The sequence below is a fragment of the Populus euphratica genome, unplaced genomic scaffold, assembly GCF_000495115.2.
Source record: "Populus euphratica unplaced genomic scaffold, PopEup_1.0 scaffold309.1, whole genome shotgun sequence".
NCBI lineage: Eukaryota > Viridiplantae > Streptophyta > Magnoliopsida > Malpighiales > Salicaceae > Populus > Populus euphratica.
Genome location: NW_011500043.1, coordinates 161838 through 172087, shown reverse-complemented (window position 1 = coordinate 172087; position 10250 = coordinate 161838). Strand labels below are relative to the sequence as shown.

General features: G+C 32.4%; 2 protein-coding genes across 2 annotated transcripts; both read right to left on the bottom strand.

The window, feature by feature from the left end:
* Positions 1-651: 651 nt before the first annotated feature.
* LOC105107308 (exopolygalacturonase-like) lies at positions 652-2445 on the bottom strand. The gene is made up of 4 exons (XM_011001185.1): positions 2314-2445; positions 1844-2152; positions 1216-1731; positions 652-876 (listed from the first exon to the last, which is right to left on the bottom strand). The coding sequence occupies exons 1-4, from the start codon at positions 2443-2445 to the stop codon at positions 652-654; spliced, it is 1182 nt and encodes a 393-aa protein (XP_010999487.1).
* Positions 2446-3876: 1431 nt separating this feature from the next.
* Positions 3877-5643, bottom strand: LOC105107337 (exopolygalacturonase-like). Its single transcript, XM_011001230.1, has 4 exons — positions 5512-5643; positions 5042-5350; positions 4414-4929; positions 3877-4074 (listed from the first exon to the last, which is right to left on the bottom strand). Exons 1-4 carry the CDS (start codon positions 5641-5643, stop codon positions 3877-3879), a joined length of 1155 nt encoding a protein of 384 aa, XP_010999532.1.
* Positions 5644-10250: the final 4607 nt, after the last annotated feature.

Genomic DNA, 10250 nt, shown 5'->3' with positions numbered 1-10250 from the left:
CAAGAAAAGCCCTATAATTATGTGTTGATATCTTAAACATTAGAACAAGAATTTTGTTTTCTTCCAAGTAAAGACCTATAATTATGTGTTGATATATTGAGCACAAAAGAAAGGTTTATTAATATCTTGTTAAGAGGTATTGAGCAGATATATAAATTTAATAAGAGTTTATTTATCTGAATAGATTAATGGAAGTTGAATGATGAATACCTTGCTTTGTGAAATTTACAAAGTATTTTTCTATTTTAACGCTTTGATTACTAGGGACTAGTAATAAGTTGGTTAGGGGGTGTGATTAGTACTTAAAAGTGCATTTTTATCAAGGTTTTGTATAATCATTTTGCACTTGAAGTATCAATAACTCCTTAACTAAAACATGTTTTATAATAACGTATCTAATAATATAAGATACCTTTAATTTGTGGCAAATGTTTATTTTAAATGCAAGCCTATCACATAAATAAAATGATTGATTGATAAATTTAAAAATTAAAATTGAAAAGACAAAGAGATGACCAAATTTAGAAAAGAGATATCGGTGTAATTCAAACCAGAACACTGTTTAATTAAAATTACTAGATGGGACTTTTCCATCTAAAAACGAGCCTATGAATGACGAAACCAAAAAATTTCTTATGGAAGTCCCTATCTTCAACATCCGGGTGCGCTCATTATCCCAGACATTATGGGCTTAACGTTAGAGCATTGGGATTTTGGAGGGCCGTCTGGTCCGCTATATGCAAGTTTAATGTCAGCAAGCTCCACCTTCTCACATGGGATGCCACTGCTGCAAGCAATCTGCACAACAACCGGAGTTGCGGAAGTTCCCCTTATATTCTTAAAACTAACATCACTGATCTTCACTTTTGATGGAGCCTGCAAAAGAAAACAAGAAAGAACATTAAGACCCCAATAGACTTTTAGTAATCTCCCTAGCACTAAGGAACATAAAAAAATTAGTATGTTTGTGTAGGCGTTCTTCAGAATTGCATTATGGATCCAGCATGATGCAACCAATTACGGAATGCAGTGCACAACATGTTTGCTTCACAGTCAATACTATGAATTGCGAATTGCGTTGAAACATTTTTTTTCATAAGATGTAAAAAAGATTTTGATAAATTGTGGAGTGTTTGAGCCACGAATTTGGGTAAAATATTGTCACAGTAATTTAGTGCTGTGAAAATATCCTTATGGTAACTGAAAAAGGAATACCTTTAGACTGCATTGGTTCCATGGGCAATAAACTTGATCTATGATGACAGGGTTTTGGACATTGTTCATGACAATATCCTCAAAATGCATGTTAGATGCGCCACCACCGTATAAAGCTGGCCAAGATTTTATTCTAACGCCATTTGGAGTATCTGAGATGGTGCAACTCTTGACAAATATTCCAGAAGCAGGTTTCTCATTGGGGTATTTCCCTAAACTTCCAACACTGATGCCATGGCCAGGTCCACATGTTACTCTTGTGATATGCAGTTCTTCGGTGCCATCCCCAACGGAGATACAATCATCGCCAGTGCCAATTTTTGAATCGATAATGTAGATCCCAGTAGATTGGCCGACATGGATTCCATCGGTGTTTACACTATCACCAGGTGCACTCACGGTAAAATGCTGGAAGGTGAGGTTTTTGCACCCCAAGACGTTAACATGAAAGTTCTTGCTATCTCGAGTAGTTATATCTCGGACTAATGCATTGGTGATGAAATCGAACCTTATATTCTGATCCATGTTAGAAGCAAACAAAAAGCAAATGATTAAAGAAACTTTGGTAGTGCCATAATATATAATTAAAAAATACGGAAATTAGGCTTCATAATGGTGAGTAGATTACCATTGGGAGGCTGTCACAATCTTTATCTTTCTGACATGTACTTTTGCTCCATGCAAGCTTTCCCTGTCCATCAAAAGTGCCGCTTCCCGACAACGTAAATTTATCTACGTATCTGAAATTAACCCAATGACCTCCTGAGAACTGATTAGGGTCAACCGGTGCCTTCAATATGCCATCAACTTGGAGCTCAATCGCAGCCTTGCAAGGACCTGCTAGAGTCAATTTCCGTAACGAGTATGTCCCACTTGGAATAAGGACTTTGCTGGGGTTTGTTGAAGCACAAGCATCTTTCCAAGCATTGGTTAAAGCCTAAAAATGGAAAGAGAAGGGAAATATTTAGAGAGGATCAGTAGGTCTCAAATTCTGGTGTTACGTTGAAAAAAGGAAACGTAAATAAGTTATGACTCGAATACTATACATTCAGCTATATAAAGATCAAACGCATGCATGCGAGAAAATATACAAGATACCTCAGTGATATCTTTATCGGCACCATATTTAGTCACATCGAAGACACCTTTTGATTGGGCTTTAGCAGTTGAAGATAACAATAAAAATATTGAGAATGATATTAGTGCTGAGGAGACACCTTTCAAGCCCATCTTTTTGTTAGCTATGTTGCTTTCTTTCTTCAATGCTCTAGGAAAGCGAATGAATTTCTTAATCTTCCATGTCGATCCTTTATAGGGCGAGAGGGGAATTCAACACCACTCGTAAATTTATCAAGCAGTCGATGAATTTTGTCCATGTTTGTGCAGGGTTGTAGCATTGCCATTCAATGTCATTACTATTATTAGCTTCTCTTGCAATATAGCTAGCGTATCAAAATGTTCTAAGAGCCTAATTTCATGCAAAAATTTGTTTAATTTAATAAAAATTCTTCTATTTTTGAACATTAGGTTTCCATTATGTGCATATATACAATTAGAGTATGCAATACATACCTAATACGAGTCAAAACCTATTGAGATTTCTAGGATTTTGTTTCTCCAAAACCTTTTTGTTATTGTTTTTATTATAATCATTTTTGGGAGAGAAGTTATTGAGAATAATGGATACTCTGAAGATCCGAAATAGAGCTGGTTTTTTTTTCCACTTTAATATAAGGTTAATATCTAAAATATTATTAGGAATGATACAAATTTTTCATTTATAATATGTAACAACACTAATTTTACTATTAGTTTATCCATTTAATCTCCCCCTATAAAGGGTAAATGAAGCATAATGTTTTTTCACTTGTCAAAATTTCAAGAAATTTCAACAAAATCTCCCCTATATTGGGAGATCCCAAGTTATCAACAATGTACCTTGCATATATTTATAATCACATCTCATCCATAATTACATCTATGATTAAAACAATCAACTATATAATTCATTTTTAGATTATGCTTAGGGCCATATTCATTCTCAATCTCCATCTTAAATCACACGCATAAATTAATAATTAAAAGAACCAATTTGAGCACTAAGATTTCATAGACACACAAACACACACACACACACACACACATATATAACACAATACATTTTAATATTCTAACATAATCTTGTACAATCTAATACCCTAAGTATAGATTGATAAATTTAATATTCCAGAAACAAAACATTACGAATAAATTATTTTATATAGGTTACATGTTTACTACATGTCAAATTTACACCACAAATCCCTAATTTCCTAACTTATACAAAAAGGGATCAAAGAACCTAAAATCAATTCCTTATGTGAATGGGAGGGACGTGCAGAAAGTATAAATCTTTCCATATAATTAAAATAAACAAATAATTAAAATACAAGCAATTTACAGAAGAACAATTATACAACATATTTATCTACTTAAATCATATGAGATTCTAGATGTGATCATAGTGATTAGTATTTAAAAGTGTATTATTATCAAGATTTTATATCATCATTTTGCACTTGAAGTAGCAATAACTCCTTAACTAAAGCATGTTTTATAATAACATATCTAATAATATAATGTACCTTTAATTTATGGTAAATGTTAATCTCAAATGCAAGCCTATTTTATGGGCTTAACGTTAGAACATTGGGATTTTGCAGGGCCTCCTGGTCCTTTATATGCAAGGTTAATGTTAGCAAGCTTCACCTTCTCACATGGGAAGCCACTACTGCAAGCAATCTGAACAACAACCGGAGTTGCAGAAGTTCCCCTTATGTTCTTAAAACTAACATCACTGATCTTCACTTTTGATGGAGCCTGCAAAAGAAAACAAGAAAGAACATTAAGACCCCAATAGACTTTTAGTAATCTCCCTAGCACTAAGGAACATAAAAAAATTAGTATGTTTGTGTAGGCGTTCTTCAGAATTGCATTATGGATCTAGCATGATGCAACCAATTACGGAATGCAGTGCACATCATGTTTGCTTCACAGTCAATACTATGAATTGCGAATTGCGATGAAACATTTTTTTTCATAAGATGTAAAAAAGATTTTGATAAATTGTGGAGTGTTTGAGCCACGAATTTGGGTAAAATATTGTCACAGTAATTTAGTGCTGTGAAAATATCCTTATGGTAACTGAAAAAGGAATACCTTTAGACTGCATTGGTTCCATGGGCAATAAACTTGATCTATGATGACAGGGTTTTGGACATTGTTCATGACAATATCCTCAAAATGCATGTTAGATGCGACACCACCGTATAAAGCTGGCCAAGATTTTATTCTAACGCCATTTGTAGTATCTGAGATGGTGCAACTCTTGACAAATATTCCAGAAAAAGGTTTCTCATTGGGGTATTTCCCTAAACTTCCAACACTGATGCCATGGCCAGGTCCACATGTTACTCTTGTGATATGCAGTTCTTCGGTGCCATCCCCAACGGAGATACAATCATCGCCAGTGCCAATTTTTGAATCGATAATGTAGATCCCAGTAGATTGGCCGACATGGATTCCATCGGTGTTTACACTATCACCAGGTGCACTCACGGTAAAATGCTGGAAGGTGAGGTTTTTGCACCCCAAGACGTTAACATGAAAGTTCTTGCTATCTCGAGTAGTTATATCTCGGACTAATGCATTGGTGATGAAATCGAACCTTATATTCTGATCCATGTTAGAAGCAAACAAAAAGCAAATGATTAAAGAAACTTTGGTAGTGCCATAATATATAATTAAAAAATACGGAAATTAGGCTTCATAATGGTGAGTAGATTACCATTGGGAGGCTGTCACAATCTTTATCTTTCTGACATGTACTTTTGCTCCATGCAACCTTTCCCTGCCCATCAAAAGTGCCGCTCCCCGACAATGTAAATTTATCTACGTATCTGAAATTAACCCAATGACCTCCTGAGAACTGATTAGGGTCAACCGGTGCCTTCAATATGCCATCAACTTGGAGCTCAATCGCAGCCTTGCAAGGACCTGCTAGAGTCAATTTCCGTAACGAGTATGTCCCACTTGGAATAAGGACTTTGCTGGGGTTTGTTGAAGCACAAGCATCTTTCCAAGCATTGGTTAAAGCCTAAAAATGGAAAGAGAAGGGAAATATTTAGAGAGGATCAGTAGGTCTCAAATTCTGGTGTTACGTTGAAAAAAGGAAACGTAAATAAGTTATGACTCGAATACTATACATTCAGCTATATAAAGATCAAACGCATGCATACGAGAAAATATACAAGATACCTCAGTGATATCTTTATCGGCACCATATTTAGTCACATCGAAGACACCTTTTGATTGGGCTTTAGCAGTTGAAGATAACAATAAAAATATTGAGAATGATATTAGTGCTGAGGAGACACCTTTCAAGCCCATCTTTTTGTTAGCTATGTTGCTTTCTTTCTTCAATGCTCTAGGAAAGCGAATGAATTTCTTAATCTTCCATGTCGATCCTTTATAGGGCGAGAGGGGAATTCAGCACCACTCGTAAATTTATCAAGCTGTTGTTGTATTTTGTCCATGTTTGTGCGAGGTTGTAGCTTTGTCATTCAATGTCATTACTATTATTAGCTTCTCTTGCAATATAGCTAGCGTATCAAAATGTTCTAAGAGCCTAATTTCATGCAAAAATTTGTTTAATTTAATAAAAATTCTTCTATTTTTGAACATTAGGTTTCCATTATGTGCATATATACAATTAGAGTATGCAATACATACCTAATACGAGTCAAAACCTATTGAGATTTCTAGGATTTTGTTTCTCCAAAACCTTTTTGTTATTGTTTTTATTATAATCATTTTTGGGAGAGAAGTTATTGAGAATAATGGATACTCTGAAGATCCGAAATAGAGCTGGTTTTTTTTTCCACTTTAATATAAGGTTAATATCTAAAATATTATTAGGAATGATACAAATTTTTCATTTATAATATGTAACAACACTAATTTTACTATTAGTTTATCCATTTAATCTCCCCCTATAAAGGGTAAATGAAGCATAATGTTTTTTCACTTGTCAAAATTTCAAGAAATTTCAACAAAATCTCCCCTATATTGGGAGATCTCAAGTTATCAACAATGTACCTTGCATATATTTATAATCACATCTCATCCATAATTACATCTATGATTAAAACAATCAACTATATAATTCATTTTTAGATTATGCTCAGGGCCATATTCATTCTCAATCTCCATCTTAAATCACACACATAAATTAATAATTAAAAGAACCAATTTGAGCACTAAGATTTCATAGACACACAAACACACACACACACACACACATATATAACACAATACATTTTAATATTCTAACATAATTTAGTACAATCTAATACCCTAAGTATAGATTGATAAATTTAATATTCCAGAAACAAAACATTACGAATAAATTATTTTATATAGGTTACATGTTTACTACATGTCAAATTTACACCACAAATCCCTAATTTCCTAACTTATACAAAAAGGGATCAAAGAACCTAAAATCAATTCCTTATGTGAATGGGAGGGACGTGCAGAAAGTATAAATCTTTCCATATAATTAAAATAAACAAATAATTAAAATACAAGCAATTTACAGAAGAACAATTATACAACATATTTATCTACTTAAATCATATGAGATTCTAGATGTGATCATAGTGATTAGTATTTAAAAGTGTATTATTATCAAGATTTTATATCATCATTTTGCACTTGAAGTAGCAATAACTCCATAACTAAAGTATGTTTTATAATAACATATCTAATAATATAATGTATCTTTAATTTGTGGTAAATTTTCATCTTAAATATAGGCCTATCACATAAATAAAAGAATTGATTGATGAATTTAAGTACTGAAATTGAAAGGACAGAGAGATTGCCAAACAAAGAAAAAAGATGTTGGTGCAATCTAAACCAGAACACTGTTAGATAATTAGGTCATATATGGAGCGGTAGATCTCGAATGTAGGTCTACTTTGTATGGATGAAAAGGTAAGACACAGGCCTACAACTTTCATATGAAGATCTGGTTTTAAAAAGGTCATTTTTTTCGAGTCCAAATTATAACAACAACAAAGAAGTCCGAATTTATCCTGCAGCCCAAACACTGTTTAGTGTTCAACCTGTATCTTGAGTTCTAAAAGTCCAAATGACCTTAATTTGTTTTTTCTAGAAAGCTGAGACAATTTTCTAGAACTTTCATGAGTATAAGTGGTTCTCATTCTAATGTTATTAATGATGTTTTATTCAGACAACAGAAGATAAGGATTGTCAGAATGTCAAAAGTTGGCCACCCCTCATCAATTAGTCATCAAATTAATAATTCCTAATTTTAACCTATAAAAGAAGGCATTTGCCATGCACTTAGGCATTTTGGTTTCCAGATCAAGAATGCTCTTGTTTTCTATCTTTGTATTTTTTGTAATGTATATGCTTTGCTTTCATTAATATCAAGTATATGCCTTTCATTTCCTTTCATTTACTTAGTTAACTTTTATCTTATTTATGTTCTTATTTTGTTTATTTATTTTTCTTATTATTATTGTTGTTGTTGTTATTGTTGTTGTTGTTGTATTATTATTATTTATAATTTATACAATTAACCTCCTCGTGGTTCGACCCCGGTCTTGCCGGGTTATTTATTACTTCGACACTTCTGCACTTGGGAGAAGACATCAACCTTTTAGCCTTGTCAATAAGAATATAATTAAGATAAAAGTTAGCTAAGTAAAGTGAGTGAAATGAAAGGTATAAATAAGATATTAATGAAAACAAAACTTAAGTATTACAAAAATATAAAGAAAGAAAGTAGGAGCATGATCTTCATCTGGAAACCATGATGCCTAAATGCATGGCAAATGCCTCCTTCTATAGGCCAAAATTAGAAACTATTGATTTGATGACTAATTAATGAGTGGGTGACGATCTCTCGACTTGGTGACAATCTTTATGTTTTTTTTTGTCTGAATAAAACTTCATTGATAACATCAGAATTTTAACCAAACCTCCATATGAAAGTTCTAGGAAATTATCTCAGCTTTTAAGGAAAACAAATTGAGGTCATTTGGACTTCTAGAACTCAAGACATGGGTTGAACACTGAATAGTATCTGGGCTGCAGGATAGATCCAAACTTCTTTGTTCTTGTTATAATTTGGATTTGAAAACTGCCTTTTTAAAACCAAATTTCACATGAAAATTATAAACCTATTTCTTACCTTTCCATCAGTATAAAGTAGATCAAAATTGGAGATCTACAACTTCAGATATGACCTAATTACCGAATGGTGTTCTAGTTTGGACTACACCAGAATCTTTTTTCTAAATTTGACCATCTCTTTTTCCTTTCAATTTCAGTACTTAAACTCATTAATCAATCCTTTCATTTATATGATAGGCCTACATTTAAGATGAATATTTATTACAAATTAAAGGTATCTTATATTATTAGATATGTTATTGTAAAGCATTCTTTAGTTAAGGAGTTGTTGATATTTCAAATGCAAAATGATAATATAGAATCCTGATAAAAATACATTTTTAAGTAGTAATCACACCCCCCAACTAGCTTATTACTAGTCCTTAGTAATCAAAGTATTAAAATAGAAAAACAATTTATAAATTTCATAAATCAAGGTATTCAACTTTCATTAATCTATCCAGATAAAAAAAACTCCCATTAAATTTATATATTTGCTTAATATCTCTTAAACAAGATGTTAATAAACTTTCCTTTTATGCTCAATATATCAACACATAGTTATGCAGTTTTTCTTGAAAGGAAACAAAATTTTTGTTTTATTATTTAAGTTTAACTTCATTGGTTGTGATTATTATCTTTTTCTTGTCTTTTCTTTTTCTTTTTTTTTTATTAATATACATATAACTTAAAAACACAATGCATCTTTAACCCATGTAATGAGCTTTCGATTAATGACTCTCAAACTATTTGGTCTTAGGGCATTAGGTGTTGAGACACCCTTACGAGCTTAGTAACTCGGGTTGCCGATACTGATACGTAGATAGTATAATGTTTGATTCCCTTAAGCTTTTCTCCTCAATCCATGTAACAAGCGTGGGGCCAATAGCTCCCAAGTTAGTTGACTTTAGGATATTAGGTGTTAAAACACTCATTCGAGCTTAATTGCTTTGGTTAAGGAGGCTACGAAACCAAACTTATGTACGTTTTTAATATCATCATTTTTTTATTTTTTATTTGCAAATTATATACTATCCATTTTTCTTAGTTGTTATCTTTAACAAAAGAACATAAATAATGTAATAATCTAATGTGCAACCCACAATCATATGTTAAAGTGTGTGTGTGAAAATGAAGGTTTAAGAATACTTGTTAAACGAGTATATAAGCAGAAGTAAGTGATAACAATGCGAGAGTTTGTAAACCTGAAAATTTTAAGAAGTATTTTGATAGACCTTGTTATGAATATTGCAAATAACCATTGAAAAATGTTAACCAAGACACGTCTAAAGAGTTAATAAAATTCCTCCTCACTCTACCATCTTAGTAACAATAGTTTGCAAATGGTTTATGATATAAAAAACACAGTTAGTTTTTTTTTTAATATCAACTACTACCTTTTCCCCGCAACCAAAATAAGACATTGTCCTCAATATCCTAAGGTAGAAAGATAGAGTATAGAAGACATCACCTGAAACATCGAACACTAACAAACTTGAAACACACTTAAACAAATATAAGAAATAACAAAACAAAATATTATGCTATTAATAAAACTAAAAGACACAAATTTGTACAAACTAAAACTCAAATCGTAGTTGTGATTGTGGCTTACAACTTCCCTTGGTTTTATGTCCAAGAACGACATAAACACCCTCTATGGGTCGGGAATAAGCTTCCTATCTAGTTTTCTTAAAAACTGACAAATATGGTCTTTTTTAGTCAGATTCCGAAGACTAAGTCGATCATGTTCTTTATGAGAATTCATGAATTGCACGATGCACATCTCTACT

What these genes read in the sequence shown, in the direction of transcription:
- LOC105107308 (XM_011001185.1), bottom strand. Translation starts at nt 2,445, where the DNA reads ATGGGCTTGAAAGGTGTCTCCTCAGCACTAATATCATTCTCAATATTT. An exon ending in CCGATAAAGATATCACTGAG is followed by an intron (nt 2,153 to 2,313) that starts GTATCTTGTATA and finishes TTCCATTTTTAG; the next exon opens with GCTTTAACCAATGCTTGGAA. An exon ending in ATTGTGACAGCCTCCCAATG is followed by an intron (nt 1,732 to 1,843) that starts GTAATCTACTCA and finishes AACATGGATCAG; the next exon opens with AATATAAGGTTCGATTTCAT.
- LOC105107337 (XM_011001230.1), bottom strand. Translation starts at nt 5,643, where the DNA reads ATGGGCTTGAAAGGTGTCTCCTCAGCACTAATATCATTCTCAATATTT. An exon ending in CCGATAAAGATATCACTGAG is followed by an intron (nt 5,351 to 5,511) that starts GTATCTTGTATA and finishes TTCCATTTTTAG; the next exon opens with GCTTTAACCAATGCTTGGAA. An exon ending in ATTGTGACAGCCTCCCAATG is followed by an intron (nt 4,930 to 5,041) that starts GTAATCTACTCA and finishes AACATGGATCAG; the next exon opens with AATATAAGGTTCGATTTCAT.